The sequence below is a fragment of the Podarcis gaigeae genome (genome assembly GCF_964106915.1).
Source record: "Podarcis gaigeae genome assembly, chromosome: 8".
Taxonomy (NCBI): domain Eukaryota; kingdom Metazoa; phylum Chordata; class Lepidosauria; order Squamata; family Lacertidae; genus Podarcis; species Podarcis gaigeae.
This window is the reverse complement of record NC_139684.1, coordinates 67,408,818-67,429,762: the sequence shown is the minus strand read 5'-3', so window position 1 is coordinate 67,429,762 and position 20,945 is coordinate 67,408,818. Positions and strand designations below refer to the sequence as shown.

At 42.9% G+C, this 20,945-nt stretch overlaps 1 protein-coding gene across 1 annotated transcript; it reads left to right on the top strand.

The window, feature by feature from the left end:
- Positions 1-2,223: 2,223 nt before the first annotated feature.
- MECR (mitochondrial trans-2-enoyl-CoA reductase) lies at positions 2,224-20,274 on the top strand. The gene is made up of 10 exons (XM_083750926.1): positions 2,224-2,408; positions 10,605-10,702; positions 11,850-11,981; positions 12,723-12,866; positions 13,861-13,963; positions 15,769-15,871; positions 16,407-16,480; positions 17,836-17,896; positions 18,145-18,217; positions 19,030-20,274. The coding sequence occupies exons 1-10, from the start codon at positions 2,254-2,256 to the stop codon at positions 19,191-19,193; spliced, it is 1,107 nt and encodes a 368-aa protein (XP_083607052.1). The 5' UTR covers positions 2,224-2,253; the 3' UTR covers positions 19,194-20,274.
- Positions 20,275-20,945: the final 671 nt, after the last annotated feature.

The following is a 20,945-nucleotide window of genomic DNA, read 5'->3' as shown; positions in this document are numbered from 1 at the left end:
TTGAAAGTGGAACACTATGGATGCTTAAATATGAAGGGGTTATAAAACTAGGAAAGGCTCCAGATACTTTAGAGTACATATACGCATCACATATGCTACACATCACTCTCTGGGGTCTTCAAGGCAGGATTTCAAGCCACCTGTCTCATTCACTTCTCCCTGCCTCCTCCAAGTTCACATGCTGCTGTCCTCTGCCTGCATAGCCTGCTAAAGATCTGTTTTGTGAAATGGGAAGGATGTGATTGTGGTGAGTAGGATGGCAGGGCCATCCCTGCATGCCACCTTCCCCATGTAAACCATACACTCCCCTCCCCACAAAACTGTTAGGCTTGCTAATGGGAACAGAATTGTCATGGGGAAGAGGCTAAACTGTTGCTTTCCAATATGAATCCTCCAATGTGTGAGAGAGAGTGAATTTCCCATGCCCACAATCTCAGTCCTGTACTGTTTACTCAGAAACAAGTCTCATTCCCATCAAGAGGACTTGCTCCTAAGTAAGCATGCATAGGATTGTAACCATAAAGTGGGAAACATGACATTTTGAGACTGCTTGTTATCATTTTTAATGTGTCTCACGCCATGTTGTCAGTTAAGCTTTAGAGACTGTTCTAGATTGAAGAGGAAATTGAAATCAAAAACATAAACTGCTAGCCAGGTTTAGAGCCCAGGAGAGCCCAGAGGACAGCCCCTACCATTTCCTCCCTGAGGGGTGCAAAGAGACCAGCAGCACTTCCTATTTGCCAAGAAGCAGCTGTAGCGGTGGCAGATCTGGCCTCAAAGAAGCCACCATAGCCACTGACAGAAGCAGCAGGGAATGCATTCCATGGCAGACAGATCCATCCCCCCCCCCCTTCGTGGCTCTTGCCACCTGAGGCAGTCTTCTCACCATGCCTCATGGGTGGGCCAGCCCAGACTACAGTGGAACCTTGGTTCTCAAACTTAATCCGTTCTGGAAGTCCGTTCGACTCCCAAAACAATTCAAAAACCAAGGTGTGGCTTCTAATTGGCTGCAGGAGTTTCCTGCACTCAAGCGGAAGCCGCATCGGACGTTTGGCTTCCGAGAAACGTTTGAAAACCGGAACACTTACTTCTGGGTTTTTGGCATTCGGTTGTCAACAAAGCCATTTGAGAACCAAGGTCGTCAACAAAGCCATTTGAGAACCAAGGTAAGGAGGTAAAGGTAAAGGACCCCTGGACGGTTAAGTCCAGTCAAAGGCGACTATGGGGTTGAAGCACTCATCTCGCTTTCAGGCAGAGGGAGCTGGCGTTTGTCCACAGACAGCTTTCCGGGTCATGTGGCCAGCATAACTAAACCGCTTCTGGCGCAACAGAACACCGTGCTGGAAACCAGAGCGCATGGAAACGCTGTTTACATTCCCGCCACAGCGGTACCTGTTTATCTACTTGCACTGGCATGCTTTCAAACTGCTAGGTAGGCAGGAGCTGGGACAGAGCCACAGGAGCTCACCCCATTGTGCGGATTCAAACCACCAACCTTCTGATCAGCAAGCCCAAGGGGCTCAGGGGCATACCCAAGAGGCTCAGTATACAGTAAGCCTGAAACTTACCACGTGGGTTATGTTTCCAGGATCGCACCTGAAGCCAAAATCGGATATAGTCAAAACACATTGGGTTCAATGCTGGGCATAGCTGTCAACGTTTCCCTTTTTAAAGGGAAATTCCCTTATTCAGAATAGGATTCCTCGCAAGAAAAGGGAAAAGTTGACAGCTATGATGCTGGGCAGGGTTAAGCCAAATTATTTTTGTCCCACTCGCCCATCACCTTTCAATTTTTCTTTTTCTTTCTTTCTTTCTTTTGGCAAGCACATAAAGCTGAATCCACATACAGTACATTGAATGCGCTTAAGTCGCAGCCTTGCTGCGTATGATTTTAACTGGGGGGTGCATTTCTATTCAGTTATTGCATATATATATCCCACCTCTTTCTCCAAGGAGCTCGAGGTACCACAAGCATCCTTTCTCCACCCCCCCCCCCAAACCCTCATTCAATCGCAGGTGAGGCTGAAAGACGCATCAACTCCCACTCCGGCATTTCCCCACTTGAAATAAAAAACCAGGCGGCCGCCGGCACATCCACTGGTCACGTGTCACTCCGCCCAGAGAAAGGGAAGCCCCTCCCACTCTGCGTGAGTGGCGTGAAGGGAGGCGTGGCGATGACGCGCGTTGATACAGCCCGGCGAGAAACGCTAGAGCTGTCGTCATCGCCGCGCGCCACCCGCGGAAACGGTTGCTATGGGTTTAACGGCTGTGGCGGCGCGAGGGAGCAGCGCTCGGCCGTTACGGCCTCTGTTGAGCGCCGGTCTCCGGGCTCTGTCGGCGTCGGCTGCCCGGGCGCGGCCTCGCGGGCTGGTCTACGAGCAGCATGGGGAGCCGGCTCAGGTCCTAAAGTAAGGGAGAGAACTGTTTGGGCTGGGCCGGGCGTCCGCTTTGCCATGGAGACAGCAGGTGCGGTGGGGACAAGCCACGTCCACACAGCCCAACGGCGCTATAGACGTCTGCTTGGAAAGGGAAAAGCCCCGCTGTGTTCCGTAGGGTTAGTGGGGGGCTGCGTTATATAGCTCAGGGAGTCCTGGGTTTGCAGCCTCAGAATGGGCAAGAATTAAGCTGGTGGAGCGGGAAACCACTACCGTACCAGTGCATCGCCCGGGCTGGGGGAGGCTGCATTTCTGCCTTTCACGTAGGTATGGCATGATGGCAAGAAGCACCAGGGCGAGAGGAGGCTGGAGAAAAAGAATACAGTGGTACCTCGGGTTACAGACGCTTCAGGTTACAGACTCCACTAACCCAGAAATAGTACCTCGGGTTAAGAACTTTGCTTCAGGATGAGAATAGAAATTGCACAGCGGTGGCGCAGCAGCAGAAGGCCCCATTAGCTAAAGTGGTGCTTCAGGTTAAGAACAGTTTCAGGTTAAGAACAGACCTCCAGAACGAATTAAGTTCTTAACCTGAGGTACCACTGTATTTAAGTTGTTGGGGAAGAGAGAGATTACATGCTTCGGCTGTTTTCCTACCTAGTGTGTTAAGTTTATTCAAAGCTAGAGCTCCTGAGTGTAGGTGCATAGTATTTCATCACCTGTAATCATTACATCATTGGAGATGGCATAAAAATAAAATGCAATTTCAGAACTTAAGCTTTTGTTCTGGTTTTGTGTGTGCATTGGAACTGGCCTCTGTGTACTTAGGAATTTTCCTTTCCTCCTTGCACTCCCCGCTGCCCCACTCTTTTTATTTGACCTTCTCTAAGATGTAATGGTCTGGGATATAGGTCCTGGTGTTAAACTTGCAAAGCTTAATCAAGATTTCAAAGGACTTCCAAGAGGCCCTGAAGCTCCTGTACTGTCACAGCCGTTGCCTTATATTCACATTGACTCTATTTCCTGAAAAGCAACAGAAGTAAAACACTTCAGAGGTATCCCCAAATACTTCAGTTCTCATGATGAGGACGTGTGTGGAAGTTTATTTCCATGCTTTGCAGTTGCAGATTTGCCCATCACGGATTGCTGTTTCTGAATTGGTAAACTAAAGACCCCAACTGACAGATATTGCAGAGTAGTTCTCAGCTGCTGGGCATCAGCTCTCAGTGATAGCATGTGCAAAACATTTAAATAGTGAAATAACTGAAACAACCTTGTGTAGCTTATGGTAAGATTTTACATTCTGGTCCTAGAACCTCATTCTTGAGCATCTTTTACTAGATTGTTGCAAACATTTTTACATTCTTGTTGAAGGGACGTTGAATATAGTAGCTTTGGAGATCACATCCTTTTGGAAACTGGGCACAACACTCCTGTGCTGGACATGGGGATGTGTTTGCCATACCATATATGGCCAAAACACCCAGCTGTTATAGTCTCAGTGACTATTTAAAGTTCAGGTTTTATTCTGGGGGTTTTTGGGGGTGGGGGGTGGCCTATATAAATGATTAGTCAACTACTGAAATTTTCCAAGTATGCAAGCAGGTAATGTTTGTGTTAAGTAGATCTGACATTAAGTCTGCCTTGTGTCAGATATAATACTCCATGGAGTGACATTTCTTCCTTCTTACTTTGAAGGAAGGCAGGGATAATCAAGCCTACAAGTATAACTTTTTAGGTGGGATTAAAAAGTCAGTGTCCAGCTAACTGTAGGATTTTAAATCCTTTGAGCATAGTCATAGTGAGATGAATACATCTGATTTTGAGTGAGAGCTCTCTTCTTGTTCAAAATGCATGTTTTTGTTTCTAAAATAGTAGGTTAGACTTTGTGGCAGAGAGACAGCTTGCTCCAAACACAAAATTGTAGATCTAAAGAGGAACTTCTGCTTCTGCTCTAATGATAGCTCATTTCTAATTTGAACGTGAGTTTTGAATTTCAAATTTTCTTACAAGATTATAGTATAGTATAGAAATTCTAGATCCAGTTGTAAAAAAATAAACTGCCAAATTTCTTTAGTTATCTGGAGATATGGATTTTAACTTCTGCTGTTTAAGTTGTAATGGCTTTGGGTTCCAAAATGTAGCATAAATAGTTTTTTTGAATTAGATCATGCATCTTTGCTTTGAATATTTATGTATTTTTATGACAACTAAAGTATGTTTTGAAATATTCAGACGTCACAAGGCTGAATTGGCTGCACAGCTGAGTTCAACATGGATAATTTGACCACACAAGAAGCAGGCTTGACGTTGATGGGTCTTTAAGCCTACTTCAAGCCTACCTTGTACAGGGATCAACAGTGCAATCTAGTCCCCACAGGGAGTCATCAGGTGATTGACAGGTGAATGACTTCACCAACATGTCAAATTGGGCCCACAAGGGGCAGGGGAAGATTGAGTGAAAGGTATCAGAACTATGACTTATGTCATATTGGGCTACTGGACAGTTAAAATCAATAGAAATAAACTTTAAGAGGTACACTTGCTTAGTATGCAAGCATTCCAGATGCCTAGCAGGAAGGTATCTTACCTCCCACATGCTAGTCCAAGAAGAGGAAACATGGCTAATAAGGCAATCTGAGGGGCCTACGGTGCAACTTGGGTTGTCGTCATAGGCAACCTGCAGGAAGAGATTATTAGTGGTTTGACTGGGGATGAAGAAGGCTATAAATCTATTTTGGACAATAGGTGAGGAAAAATGGTGTCAGCAGAGGCTATGAAAGAAGCAGTGGAGGCTGGAAAAAGTTGTTGCAATGTTGATATAAAAACTTTGGAATGTGCTGCTAAGGATACTTGTCCCTGTTTAGTTATGGTAAATTGATTCTGCACTCTCTTCCCCTGATTCCCGTGTTACTACTTGAAAGTGCCACAGTGATATTTAATTTCTGTCCTGAAAGGAAATCAAATATGACAATTGGCCATAAAATTCCCTGTCCAGCATCTTGTAGATTAAGCAATGGATTTCTTACACAATTTACTTGATCAGTTGAAGCGAGTGACTATTATTCAGCTGAATGGCGTAATAAATTTGAGCAAATTTGGATGATTAGGTTCCTGCCATACTTTGCTGGCAATGTAGTAATTAATGGTCTGTCCGTATTTCCATTAGAACATCAATTTTTCAAGGGAGCTATAAATTTAAAAAAATCTGGTCTGTTCAGAAACGTTGAGATCAAGGGCTCAGACTAAACTGGATTTTACTGTTCCTGGTTTTTCAGCACCAGCTACACTAGCTGCACATCTGGCATCTTATAAGATAAATATATTATTAACCACATGCCTTTAGTCACTAAAAAAATAGTGGCCTGAGAAGTCCCTTCTTGGTCCATGAAAGAACCATGTGTTCCTGTCACAGTGCTATCATATGGTTTATAGAGGACTATGCTATGATAGCAACACAAAATGTTCTTTCTTTTCCCTTTAAAAGCAGGGGTGGCAAGCCTGTGGGATGTATTCAGTGCCCCCCCCCCCTTCCGGACTTTTTGAAATTACTTTTTTTAAGATCCAGACTGCTCACGTCAGTTCCCAACTATACTGTTGTGGTGCAGAAATGGTTCTTATACCATGACCACCCCCACTCCAAATTTGTCCTGACAGGGATGTTACTGTGTGTCTTCTCTGTGTGCAGAGATACAGTGAATATTGGGTAATATGTAAACCCTTCCTTCCTCTGTTACGTTCTAGCGTGCAGAGAAGTGGAAGCTAAAATAGGAGTCTGCAAGTGAAGGAGTAAGCTTTCTTTTCAGTTAATCCTGGAGTTCTGTGACCAGAGGAACAACAGATGGCAAATAAGTTGAGGGGATGTACCCTGCTGACACGCTGAAAGCTGGCCTTCCAGAAGAATCTTCCTGTTCCGTAAGATCGTATTCTGAGATTTTAGGTGCCCTAACTTTCAGACGTTAGAAGAGTGGTGTCCAGGGGTAGGGCCTCTTCTGTGTTGGCACTTGTAGTGTTGAATACATGCCCCCAGAGAGCTGTTTGGCACCTGTCCTTTATATTTAACACCCCCGTCAAACTGTGTTTCATGTTCTATTTAGGGCATTCAGTGGGTGATTCCTGCTCCTCTTATTTTTATTTAATGCAGCTGCTATTTTTTTTTACTGGATTTTGCTGTTTGTTGCTTCTATAGAGTATTGGACTAGATAACCCTCAGGGTCCCTTCCAACTCTGATTTGGATTCTATGATAGGATATATCAAGAGGTGACAAGCAAGGAGGGTCCATCAGTTATTTTGGTGCTCCAGGAGATGATGCTATCTCTCCTTTCCTGGAAGGAAAAAGTCTTAGAGCTACGCTCTCCCACAGTCCCCCTCCACCACACCACTGTGTGACAGAGTAAGCAAAGTCTTTACCCTCAATGGTGTCTCTGTGTACCCTACCCATGTGCTAAATGTAGAGTGCTGCTGTAAAAAACCACTCCTATAAATCACTTTTATAAATCTTACCACTAATATAAATCCCAGATCCTCCTCTCCCCATCCCCTGTTTGAGGACAGATACAAAGTTGCTGTGTCTCAGTCCCTATGCAAACCTGGGGAGCTAAAAATTAGAAAATCCCAAAGCAATCTTTGCTTTATCTCTGACATAGAATGAACAAGTCTCCAGGTGAGCTATTGCAGTGTCTCTGAGCAATTACTACGCTAACAAAACATTGCTGTGGTGCTCACCCACTTTTTAAAAAGAGGGTGGGGCAAGGCCACCCCAAGTGTGTGACAACAGTTGAGAGGAAAGTTTGTGCATGAATCTGCAACAAAGGGAAAATGAAGCGGCCTCTTTGTGGGAGGAAGGAGATTAAATATCATGCAGGTAAAATACACTATGAATTTTACTACAGCACAAAGCTGCAGAGGCAAACAGAATGTAACCACTTGAGTCATGTGGATGATGGATTACTCTGTTTCAGTTAAGTCCAAACACATGAGCAATAATTCCAAACAGAGCTAAGCTATAAAGCCTCCCTAACTGCAGCACAGATGCTACTTGCGACTTGAACAAGGGCCTTGGTATTTGTACTTAAGGGTCTATACACAAATTCTCCATGACAGTAATGGCTGCAAATGAGCAATTGTGTTTGTGATCGGTTGTTTTAGAACACTAGGATCAGAAGCCTCTGAAAAGAGTTGTCATGTTTTCAGAGGAAATGGCTGGAACAGGTCTATTAAAACAGCCAAACCTATTTTAATTCCAACAGCTCCAGCTGTGTGTGGCTTGTATCTTTGTGGAAAAAGATTAAACAATGTTATCAGTGCTAAATCCATCAGTGATGGATAACATTGTGGCAAACGTTTCGCTCTGTGTCTAAGATGTACCAAACGCTGCTGTGAAAGGAAATTATTTTACAACCTAAAAATGCATTTTTCAGAATCTGATCCCTATGATGTGGCAACATTAACTAAATGTATATACTATTTGTTAAGAGTAAGGGCTCATAGTTTGGAGTGTGCCCTGTCCCTGCGCCGTATATGGGGCTGTCTACATTGACCGTCATTGAGAGATGTAACAGATATATTCACACCCCAGTGGTTTATTTTATTGTAACTTCAGAACTTCTGACCTCCCCACAATTTATTTTTATTAAGAATAATTTCCTGCCTTTTGCACTGATAGCAACCTTACAGTGGCAACAATAAAATGCTTCTAAACAACTGAACAGCAAAATAAAAACAGCCAGGACAACGTTCTGCTGTAGGCTATATTGATTTACTCTGCAGAAGCCTGTCCTGCATTGGCTTCAAAGCAAATGTGTGTTAGTAAACCGACCATAACATTTTTAAAAATGTAAGTCTGTTTATTAGAATGAACACTTGGTGCCTGACATGTTAACTCAAAAGTATGCGTAGAACTGTAGCCTTTGGTAAAAATGGGATGCATTGTCTCACTGCATTCATCCCAACGTACATTTCATAGTTGTAATCTTATGCATGCTTTCTTTGAACTGTCTCATTTCATTCGATGGATTTATTTCTCTGCAAAAGGCAAAATCCCAAAGTGTTTTACCAGGGGCAGGCACCAGTAAGTAGGGGCTACTCCTATTTTTTAAAAAATAAAAATAAAAAAATGAAGTGATTATGAGAGTTCAAGCTTGGAAACCATGCCCAGAAATACCCACCAGGGAGCACAAACAACTTGGGGTGAATGAAAAGGGTTTTATTTCATCCTCTGTTTATGCAGAGGTTCAACACATATTTTCAGAGACCTTCCTCTGCATGGTCAAATAATGCTAATGTCCAAGTGCTAAAATCTTTTGAACATTTGTGTCTTCTTGCTGTCTATTTCAAAAGTTACATTTCTATTATGTTTGACAGATTTCTGTACCTCAGATGCGGAGGGGGGAACCTGCAGTTCTCCAGATGTTGTTGCGCTACAGCTTCCATCATCTTATGACCATTGGCCATGTTGGCTGGGGATGATAGGAGTTGGGAGTCCAACAGCATCTGGAGAGCTACAGGTTCGTCACCCTGTTCTAGCTGTTGAGATTCAACCTGCTTTTAAATTGCCTTTTGAAGCATTTTTGTGTGTGTTTTTATCATGTATTTTATGGCTTTGTACGTGAATGATCTTGGTGTGATGTGGCTGCCTTTTCAAATTGTATTAGTCTGGTTTGTGATTTGTAATGTGGTAGTGTCATTTTTGCTGTGTTTTGCTATTGTGTGATGTTCTTACTGTGAGCTGCTTTGAAAGCCCTAGGGCAGGAAAGCAGGGTTAAAAAATCTAAATATAGACAAACTTTTTGCTGATGGGTTTTTATAACACTTCAAAGCCTTTAGGGAAGTCCCTTATTAGCGGAAACTAATTTTCATTATTGTGTTGTCGAATCTAACCTTTAATTACTGAGATGCTTTGGTCTCTTTTGAGGGCAAAAGAACTGAACTTTTCCACTCTGATCTCTGGGGTAGCGACAGAATTGTTGACAGATCAGATGATGGACCAGTTCATTGGGATGTAGTGTTTGCCTGTTTGTGTGTCATTCTTTGATTCAGGAATCTAGTGTGTTGGGCAGGTGCTTCAGTGGAGATGCAGCGAATTAATTTGGCTGCCTACCGTGTCCAAGCAGCAGAAGTCAAGGTTTCTTTTGCAAAGGGTATAAGGTGGCCAAAGCCAGTGCAGGGATCCCACTAATGCCAGGTAGCACATTTTAGGTCTTCCATGTACATTCTTTAGAAGGATGTTGGTTGCTTCCTCACCATAGCAATTTAGTGCTTCAGAGACACTGCTTCTAACAAGTCAGCTGGAATTACAACATTGACTTCATATAGCACTTGACATAACACTATTTTACCCCATTAAAAATCTGTCAAATCCTAGACTTATGGGTGAGAGCTTTAATATGGGTTTACTCAGAAGTAAGTCCCATTCATTAAAGATGCTGCTTCTCCCTGCCACTGTCTGCTTAAAATATGCTCCTGATTATTCCTTGGTGACTGGTGCCTTTTAAACTTGGTGCCAAATGCAAGCCCTGCTGGGATTGATTCCACTCAGTAGCTCTGAATTGGAGCTCCCAAGTGACATCAATCTCTGCCAGAAGTGGAGCTTGAAGACAGCGTCAATCAGCTGATCTGCATTGACTTCAAGCTCTGCTTGGATTGGCTGGTATCTTCCTTTGCAGCACAACTTGAGCTCAAAGAAAAATGGATCGTCTGACATGATTATGCTACCAGATTGATGAGTTGGTAGCTGTGTCCACCTGTAAAAATGGCCCTCAAAGGGTGGGTGAGCTCGTGATTTAGCCTGCCAGCCAGATCCTGTTTCCCATCCCAGAATTAACACAGTATTCTAAATAGTGCTTTGCTAGTGTTATAGAGTGGTGCTGCAAATGCATTTTAAACAGAAACAAATGGCATAAGATAAAATAGGAGAATACAGAAAATACTAGAATGCAACAGGTTGGGGAAATCACTCAGTTTTCAGAGAATATCAATGAATGAATGATACCCATTGGTCACATATAAAACTGGTTAGGAACCCACAAAGGGTCCACAACTGTTCCTGCAGAAGGATGCTAGCAGAAGGTTTGAATGGTACTTAAACAAGTTCTCTTTTGGATGAGAGGTTGAACCTGATGGATGAATACTTTAAAGACAGATTAAAATCCATCAAAATGCTTAAGAATCACATGGGTGAGAAAGAGCCTTAAGCATAATATTGCATTTTTGTCTGCCTTTCCTTCCAGCCTAAAGAAGATAGATCTGGCAGAGCTGGGGGATTCTGGAGTCAATGTGAAAATGATTGCAGCCCCTATCAATCCATCTGACATCAATATGATTCAAGGTAACCTTGGCTTGCATGCAGACAGTTTCATTCTTGCTCCCCATATCATTTCTTCATTTAATGCTGTCAGATGGTAATAAGGCAAAATAAATTGTCTGAATTTAATGATATACCCTGTGGAATATACCACAGGGGTTACATGACCAACTTTCCTCCTTCTGCACGTATGCACACACACAATTTGAGTCAGGTTGAATTCCTCTCCTTCTCTGAAAACAATGTTTTCTAAGGACCATGTCTGTCACTGTGTGCCATGCAAGTTATTAATGCTGTCTAAATACTTGGAATGATTTGGCCACCAAATACATATAGGCAGCAAAGCTACATAAAGTGCATAAATATTCATATGTGCTTTTCAGTAGTGATGCTATCCACTTAATACTGAAGAGCGAAAGCAAGAAGTAGCAGGAAGAGATGTTCTCCTTACCCCTCAACTTTGCAGATTCTCTCCCAACATGCTCCCTCCCAGATTGGTTCTGACTGGTTTAGGCAGTAGCATGTTCTAGAAGGCAGCAATTGCCATTCAGCTGTTTCAGCTTCCGCACCCTGTTCAGTAGCAACAAATTAAAATGACTGTGGAGGAATTGGCCCTTGTGCCTCTGGCATGGGGTGAAGGTCCCCTATGTGTTGTGTTTAGGAGCACATGGATGATATGAAGGTGCCAGAACATCCAAAGCAGGTGTGCGAAACCTGTAAACCCCATGCCCTCCAAACCTTCCAAACACTGGACTACAACTTCCATCATTCCTGACCATTGGCAATGCTGAATGGGACTGATGGAAGTTAAAGAAGCCAATGACAGCTGGGAGGCAGCTGGAACCCCATCCCTGAACTAGGGACCTGGGAGAAGGATGCAACTTCATTCACAGAGACAGAGAATGAGTGTTCCAACTGCTGCTGTGACAGATTTACCACTTTTCGTTTACTTAAGTTGTAAATTGTCTTTTAGTTTATGTTCATTGTTAACCACCTTGGAAACTATTCTGATTGAAAGATGGGTGTTTCGGTCATAAGTAACGAATGCTCATATGCCTGTCACATGCTGGCATCTTGTTTCTGAATATGAAGAAAAAATGAAGCAAGTCTGAATATTGGCTTATTCTCAATAACTGCTTGGATGTTTTATGGTATAGTTGTCATCTTGCAGGGACGTATGCTACTCTGCCTGACTTGCCTGCGGTTGGTGGGAATGAAGGAGTTGGACAAGTGATTGAAGCTGGGAGTCGTGTGACTTCTCTGAAGCCAGGTGATTTGGTTATCCCAGCTGATGCAGGACTTGGTGAGCTTAAATAACTTTTTTAAAACAATTAACTAAGGAAAAATTGGCTCTGCAACTAGATAAGAGAAAGGAAACATACTCGTCAAGGGCCATAACCCGTCTGATAGTCTGATTCCCCAGTTTAAAGAAAGATGCCCTCTTTTGCTGTACATCTACAAAGACATGCACTTGAAAATCTCTGATGAAGATACAGTAGCGCCCACCTGCTTTCATCAATCAACTTACAATTTATGCCTAAGTGGGCAGAGTTTGCAGCATTTGGTGAATAGCCAAAAATTAATTATGTGACCTTCAGCAATAGTGCTTGTATTTTCTCCTCATGGGACAAAGAGAAACTTCTGAAGTCAGGGATTAATAAAATGGGGGGGGGGGGTGTTTAAAAGTTGTGCACTGCAATGGTCATTGCCTGCTTCATAGATACCCATAGTATGTTTACCTCTTAAAGAACAACAGAAAATCCGGAGGTCCAATCAGTTCTCTTATCATACCAACTTAGGCCTGAAAAAAGAACAGCCCTTATGTTCTTCCAAGAAAATATTTGTGACCCAGCAACAGGCAAAACTCAATTTATTTTCTTCTTTGCTCTTAGGCATGTCAGTAAACATTTTGAAACCACTGGCTTGCAGGAATTGAGCTATTCATAATTTTTGACCTATTTCTTGAACTGGAAGCTTCTAACTTAAGCTGCTTGTTTCTAGCTGCACTCTTTGCCCAAATTTTTTCTTTAATCCCTCAAATCAGGAACATGGCGAACAGAGGCAATATTTGGTGAGGAGACCCTGCTGAAAGTTCCTCCTGATATCCCATTAAGGTGCGCTGCCACTTTAAGTGTCAACCCCTGCACGGCTTATCGGATGTTGTCAGACTTTGAGGTCTTGAAGCCAGGTGTGTACTGACAATGTGTTTTGTAGTATTTGTACATCATGAGAAACTTTACCAACTGAACATCATGCCCTGCTTTGGGGCTACACAGAGGAATCTGGTTGACCACTGGAGAAACCATTGGCCCTTTGTTATAATCCAGCTGGTCTGTACTGGAGTTAAAAGATGCATCACTAGACTCTCTAGCAAGGATGCAGGGAGGAATAGAGTTGAGGGATGAGCAAAAGAACTCTAACTTGCCTTGCTCATCTTAATTACCTTTTAGTCTGGACAGCATAATCATGTTGACAGGTATTCTCAATTATTGCTCCTTCATCATGAATTTCATCCCCTGGGAGAATTTCCAAAGTTCAAGTCTGAGCCTGTTCGAGAAGCAGCATAAGATGAATTTTTGTTCTGTTTTTCCCAAGTGACTTTATGTGGCCAGAAACAAGGAGGAGGAAGAGTGAAACTCGGGCAGTGGAATAATTGCAACTGAGGCTGTATGGTTCTTGTTGTGCTTTCATTCCTAGGCCACCTCTGCCTTGCCACTCAAATTTTTGTCTTCATTCATATTTCATTGTTATCCCTTCTTCCTCCACCACCAAACACTCTGACTTCTCTGTTTTGTTTCATTTATTATCAGCCAGTAGTGATTTAGCACAGACATTGATACCAGAATCTAAAGCTGCTGATGTAAACAACAAGATTTTAACAATGGTCAACCATTTTATCATTTCTAGAGCTAACCCTTCAAATTAGGACTGAAAGGGGTGATGGGTTCCTACTAAGAACAGCATGGATTGTGGCTTCTCAGAATCTGTTGCATTTATGACCTGCTTATGGGCTTCCCATAGACCTCTGTGAGCAGAATGATGGACTAGAGAAGCATTTGGTCTGACCCAGCAGGGTTGCTCTTGTGTTTTATATTCTGTAACAGACAATAATGAAAATTAACAAACTCCACCAAAGGAAATGAAAGGGAATCTTAAACAGAGATGCATCTGTTTGTCTGCAGGAGATTCAGTCATCCAAAATGCAGCCAATAGTGGAGTGGGGCAGGCCGTCATCCAGATCGCAGCAGCCAAGGGGTTCAAAACAATAAATGTGGTCAGAGATAGGTGAGTGTACAGTGAAACTGCTCATTCTGAAAATCTTTTCTATTTTGCTTTGGCCCAAACAGCTCCCCTAGTTGCTGCTTGGCTTGGCTTGGCAGGAGAGGATATTCTCTTGGTAACAATTCCCAAAGTTAGAGTTAAGCAGGTAAATGCATTACAGTCCTGCAACATGATCATAATGTAGGTTTTTTAAAGTGTAGCATAACTTTCAGCAGGTACAGACAAAACCAGGTGCAAATTAAGAGTTCCACAATTTCTTAAAGAAAAGAAAACTTTTAAAACTGCCACAGAGACTGTTTTGGAGGGGGTGTTAACTGGAGTGGTGTCGTGTTTAGTATGTTGGACTAGGACCTAGCAGGCCAGGGTTCAAATCCCCACTCAGCCATGAAGCTAACTAAGTGACCTTGGGCCAGTCAGGATGGCTCAGTTGGTTAAAGCATGGTGCTGATAACGCCAAGGCTGCAGGTTCAATCCCCATTAAAGGGTGTTGGACTATATGATCCTCAGGGTCCCTTCCAACTCTATGATTCTATGACTGTTTCTCAGCCTAATCTCTGTCACAGAGTGGTTGTGTTGATGAAGTGGAGAGGGAGAGGACTATATATGCCACCTTGTGCCCTTGGAGAAAAAGGTGGGATTAAATGTAACATAATAATAATTTAACAAACAGAAGAGAAGAATCATAACCTTTCCCATCCGTGCTTCCCCCCACCCCCTTCATTGAAATCTTTATCCTCAACCACTACTCAGAAATTGCTGTTATCTTCTCTGGGGGCAAAAGACAGTCACAGTTTAAGTATGTTATCTTTGTCCTTCAATGTGGTTAATGCAGCATGAGGAGAGGGCCAAATATATGCCCCACCCCAAGAATGTAAGAGCAGCCTTGCTGGATCAGGGCAGTCAGGCCCATCTAATCCAAGGGAAGTGTTCTCTTCTCACAATAGCTAGCCAGATGTCTATGGAAAGCCACAAACAGGACATGAGCACAATAGCGCACTCCCACTAGTATTCTCCACAACTAGTATTCTGATACTGGAGGTCGTATGGATCCATCATGTTTTATCTTCCATGATTTTGCCTAATCCCTTTTGAAAGCTGTTGAAATTAGCTGCCCTCGGTACATCTTGTGGTATCAGTTTCCATAGTTTAACTATTTGCAATATTTCCTCTTCCCTGTCCTGAACCTCCCACCATTCAACTTCATGGGATGCTCCCAATGAGTTAGATGAGAGAACAACTCCTTAGCCACTAACTGTACACTAGGCATCATTTTATACATCTGCTTCACCACTTCCCAGCTTTCCTACCTCTTCACTGCTTCACATGCAGTGTCACATCAACCCATGGGTGTCTGAGTTTAGTTAATAATAATAATTGCTATTAACTATATTATTATTATTTAAAGAAGCGTTTAATTGACTACATTTCTTCTAAACCCTCCCTTGTGTCTAGTCAATGAAAAGTGGGCATGTGGATGTCTGATTAAAAAGGGATTTATTTTGGAGAAGAGTAGAGAAATGGAAGTGGCATGGCTGATGGCTCCCACACTATGGTTTCTGGATTATAATCTATTTAGGTTTCTGAGCAATTGGCAAGTGCTTCCCTCAGCAACGTATCCTGAGGAAGCTTCTTCAGTGACTGACTGCAGGAAGAAGAGCAGAAACTCTTCCTTTTCTCACTAAATGAGGACTTGGGTTCACATGATGGCGAGTACAAGATGTTCTCCCTCACTATTGTGCAGCGTGGCATGGTAAACAGCGGGTCTTAACATTAACTACATTCCTTTATCATTTGTCCTTCCTTCCCAGACCCAATCTCCAGGAGCTTGTAGACAGACTGAAGTCCCTTGGAGCAGACCATGTCGTCACAGAGGAGATGCTGAGAAAACCGGAAGTAAAAGAGCTGTTTAAGGTATAAGTGAAAACCAGATTTCTGGGGGACAGAGATGGCACAGGAAAACAGGGTTGCCGCAGTGAATCACTACTGATTGATAATAAATGAAACAAAACAGACAAAGAAGACAGAGTGTTTGGTGGTGGTAGAGTGGAAGATAATGAAATATGAACAAAGACAAAAATCTGAGTGGCAAGGCAGAGGTGGCCTAGGACTGACACAACAAAAACCATACAGCCTCAGTTGCAATTATTCCCCTTAAAACTAAGTCAGATTTTCTGCATTCCTTTCTGTTTCTCCTCCTGTCTGCCTAGAAGCTGCCTCCTCGTATTATGGGCCAAGCCAGTTGCAATCTAGAGATAAAAGATTCCAGCTCATAGGAGTCTTGATTATACTTGTACTGAATGACACCAAATGAGCCAGGATCAGTGTCTCTTTGTGAGAATCCCTTCTGAAAGGTTGACATCTTGGAGCCAAAGCAGCAAACACATGCGGTGAAGGGGGAGGCAGTAAAAGAAGGAGCTTATTTTCTGTGCAATCTCTTGTTCTCCAGAAAATCCCTAGGCCCATATTAGCTTTGAATGGCGTTGGAGGGAAAAGTGCCACTGAGTTGCTGCGTCACCTGCAGTAAGTTCATCTATTTGTTGGGGATGCATTTTAAGTGTTTACTAAATGCCTTTGTCTTACTGTTTTTAACTGCTTGTATATTTCATATTTTAAACATTTTAAATATTTGCATTGTGAACTGCTCTGGAATAAATATTTAAATAAATGTATTTAAATAGTATTGCTTGTGGCTGGAATCCTCTAGTTCACAGTGCAGATTTATAAAATCCTCTCTTGGGTGTGTGCACTCATGTTTCTTGAAGCAACAAGATTGTGGGTGAATTGAAAGTCTTTATTCCTAATGTAAAAAAGAGAGCGTTTTCCCAAGGATATGAGATTCCAGCTCCCAGCAGTCTTAATTGTAGCTATATTGATCATTATCACAGAGGTTCAGCATGGGTAACATTTAAGAGAGAAATTAAGATGCGTTAAAAGACATAGAATACCTTACTTGTCGAGCTGGTAACTTTCAAATGCCTGTCAGTGCTAAAGGGTCTCTTCTGCTGAATCTTGAGCCTCCTTGAGTTTCATGTTCTGAGGGAATAAAGTACTACATCTATCTCTTCCACGAGAGACTCCTATGCCCAGTAGCTGTTTGAACACAGATCATGGAAGGACTGAAACCTACTCTTGAGCAAACTTAGCTGTCATCATGACTGAACACAGGAAGGGGCTTGGTATCCTAATTGGGACCCCACTAGTTTGGGGCTTTATTGATCAAAGCTGGCTTGTGTTCCATAATTTAGTGTAGCCGCTTGAAATTACCTTGAAGGCCTGCCAGGTTCGGCAGATGCACTGCCAGGAGCCACCCTATTATTTAAAGGCAGACAATTGCCCAGGGCCACAAACCTGCAGATGTTCTTTCTGAAAAGGAACAGATCTCTCTTAGTCATAGACTTTAGGCAATAGACAGGGTGGATTCTGAATGCCAGTTGCAGGAAATCACAGGTGAGGAGAGTGCTGCTGTGCTCAGGTTCTGTTTGTAGGCTTCCCATGGGCATCTGGTTGGCCACTGTGAGAAGAGCAGGATGCTGGACTAGGTGAGCCTTTGGCCTGATCCAGCAGGCTGTTCTGAAAGGGCCCCTATGCACTTACCCCAACTCACCTTCCCAATTTTTTGCTTGATCTAAATTTAAGACATTTTTCTCAGGAAAAGGAATGGCATTCTGATATTTGTGCAGTACTGTTTACTGTGAACTATTGGGCTGTGCTGTTTACAAATTAATCCTGGTAATATTAGCCAGATATCCAGGAGATGAGAGAAGCTGGTCAACAAAGTAGACTTGAGTGCCGAAGTAAGAGGATATGCTTGTTGTCTGGAAATGGAAAAGCCCAACCATTTAATCTTCTAATCTCACTGCTAATTCTTCCTATAGGCACAAAGGGACCATGGTTACCTATGGTGGAATGTCAAAGCAGCCTATAACAGCCCCTGTGGTGAGTAGCCATGAGAGTTCTGTGGTTTACTTAATTTTTTTCTGCACGTTTCCATTTGTTAAGGGGCAATAGCTTATTCCTGTTATGTTTCTCCTTGCAACGAGTCATCTCTTTCCTTGGCAGAGTGCCAAATTCTTCACATCTATGGGGCAAAACCATTCTCATGCCAGGTCATGTTGTCCTCCAAAATGTCCTCCAAAAGAAAATATATTTCAGGGCTTTCATAATCCCTCTGCTTTTTTCTGCAGAGTGCACTGATCTTTAAGGATGTGAAACTTTGTGGCTTTTGGATGACCCAGTGGAAGCGGGACAACGCACAGAGTAAGTGATGGTAATGTGCAATGGTGAAATAGGGTTTGGAAGAAAAGAGCAGGGTGATGTGTGGTCCCGTATATTGATGAGAGAGAATTCTGCCTGAGACCCTGGAGAACCCCTTATTGTCAGAGGCATTAGCTGACTTCAAGCTGGTTACTGTGCATCTCTGCTGTCCGGTTTTAGTGTTGTAGTAAAATCTATAGTAAAATGAATGTAAATGTGTAGTTGCATGTTATACCAGTAGTATGCTGTAGATAATTCGCTCTGCCCCCTGAGCCGCTCTTTGGCATCTTAGCCCACCTCTCAAGCCACTGCTCTGCACCTGACTCCAATTGCTGAACATCAAGATCTAGTTTAAACAACGAAAGAAACCACTCCTGTTCTATCCAGCGCACAAAAGAGGTATCCTGAACTGTGTTAGAACAGAACATAAGAAGAGCCTGCTGGATCAGCCCAATGGCCCATCTAGTCCAGCATCATTTTCTCCCAGTAGCAAAACAGACGCCTATGGAACTTGCAAGCAGGATCTGAACGCAAGTGCCCTCTCCCCTTCTGTGGTCTCCAGCGACTAGTATTCAGATGCAATACGGCCTCCAGCTCAAGTTGGAATTTCAGCATCTCTGCCCTGAACAACATCCATGTGTTGTTTGTGTCGCTTTTGACTTCCCTACTTCTAAACAATCAAAATCTGCTTATTAGTAGCAGTAGATTTATTAGCATCATTGCCTTTTTCATTCTCATGCCAGGACTTGTTCAATGTAAGCTCAGTTGTTTTTGAAAACATTTAATATGTACTCTGCTTTGTTTCCTGTATACAGACAAAGAGAAACTGAGAGGAATGATTGAAGAGCTATGTGATCTCATTCGTAAGGGTCAGCTCACAGCTCCAGCCTGCCAAGAAGTCCCACTGAGAGACTACCAAGCTGCTTTGGAGTCTTCCATGAAGCCCTATGTATCAGCTAAACAGATCCTTGTTATGTGAAGCCGGTCCGATGGGGAGGTTTGTACAAGCCTGTTCAGATGGAAGTCAGGCCCAGCTGGTTTGAGGGCTCCCAAGACTAGAGAACTGAACTTTTTCAAAGCTCCATGCCCTGCAGCTTGGCAGAGGAGGAACTGTGGGGGGCAAATGGCCCAGACTATCCAGTAATAGTGGTGGTGGGAGCTCTTGTTTCTATATGACTAGGAAACACTGGTTTCATGGCAGAAGGTGGGGTGGAGGATGACCTAGGGAGACTTTCCCTCAGTGTACCCTGATCCAGATTTTCAGTGAAGGAACTGTACAAAAGCTGCTGTGTGCTCAAATTCAGAGTGCCTACTGCCAGAGCATGTGATCAAGCAGCCTCATGGCACTGCTTTTTGTGACCCTGGTGTCCTCCTATAGCACACTTTTTGCTGGCTTTTCTGCACTTCAGCTCTGCTTCTGCAGATTGATTGCATTTTCTAGGATCAGGTACTACTGCATAATTAGGTATTTGGCCTTCTTTAGATGGAGAACAGCTTTTGAATTATGGACAGCAAAACCTGTCCATTTCCTACAGATCTTTCTTTTGTTTCTTTTCCACTTGTAACACTTCCTGTGTTTGTCCTTGTCTTAAGTAGCAATGTGCTCCCACCATTCAAAATCAGGCATAAAAGTGATTGTACATTAGTGGCGTAGTTTTATATGGGAAGACAGATCTGGTCAAGACTTCAGGAAAAGTGAGGCTTGCCTACTAGCCCTCTTAATGTCTAGTGTGTTCTAATTCACATTGTTTGGTCCATTAGCAATGGGCAACATGAGCTGTATCCAGCCTACCAAGGCTTTTCCCCTGGAGTTACCACTTTGCAGGTTACTTTCCGAGAGCGTTGATGTGTCAGATGCAGCCTGCAGTCCTCAAGTGTCATCCTCCTAATCTGTATATAACGCATAGAAAGACTACTTTAAAATTGGTTATTTATATCAAGACTGTTGTAACTGAAATGAAGGCAAATTGTATTTGATTGCAAACCTGTTCTTGCAGAACCGTGTAATGACCGTTGAAATGCCAATGATTTTCGTTTCCAATAAAATTCTCTAGCTCTGATCAGTGATGAGATTTTTGCTGGAGCTTAGTAATAGGCTATGGCACTCTTGAAGCTGTTCAGTCACGTAGTGTTGCTATATCAGCCTCTGGGGTATTTCATGGCATTGCTTTAATAGCTTATATGGTGCTTTCACGCATTAGACTTGGGCAGTGTAGAAGCTTGTATGTTTATACGCATTAGCACACACACACATAAGCATAAAATGAGAACGGCTGTGCTGGGCTTTGATGAAAGTTATCAGTGCATGGACTAATTATGATGAGAAAGTATATCAGCCCACAGAGATTGGAGATAAAACAATAGAAATGTTTTAAGCCCAGAAAGAAATTGTGTGATAGCCTAGCAAAATCAGTCAATATTTCTTTTATTTCTAGAGTATGAATTGATTTTCTAAGTGTTGGTAATACCATGAACTTGAAGAATTTGGGGTTTCAAAGGGCTTGTTTTTAGGGATCATTCTGAACATTTTGATTGCCCCTTTGCAGCTCTACAATATCTTTATTTTATTTTTTTGCAGTGACCAAAACTCTACACCAGAGCTTTCCAAACTCTGTGGTGCAATATGTGTGTCGACTGCAGTGTGTAGGTGTGTCATGTGAACACTCCCTGTGCTCTTCTCGGAGATGGGAAGGGGTTAGTTTAACCTCCGTTTTGCTACTAAAAATGAATG

Coding starts and splice junctions, on each gene's coding strand:
- MECR (XM_083750926.1), top strand. CDS start 2,254: ATGGGTTTAACGGCTGTGGCGGCGCGAGGGAGCAGCGCTCGGCCGTTA. Junction 15,872..16,406: donor AAGTAAAAGAGCTGTTTAAG/GTATAAGTGAAA, acceptor CTTGTTCTCCAG/AAAATCCCTAGGCCCATATT. Junction 16,481..17,835: donor GAGTTGCTGCGTCACCTGCA/GTAAGTTCATCT, acceptor TTCTTCCTATAG/GCACAAAGGGACCATGGTTA.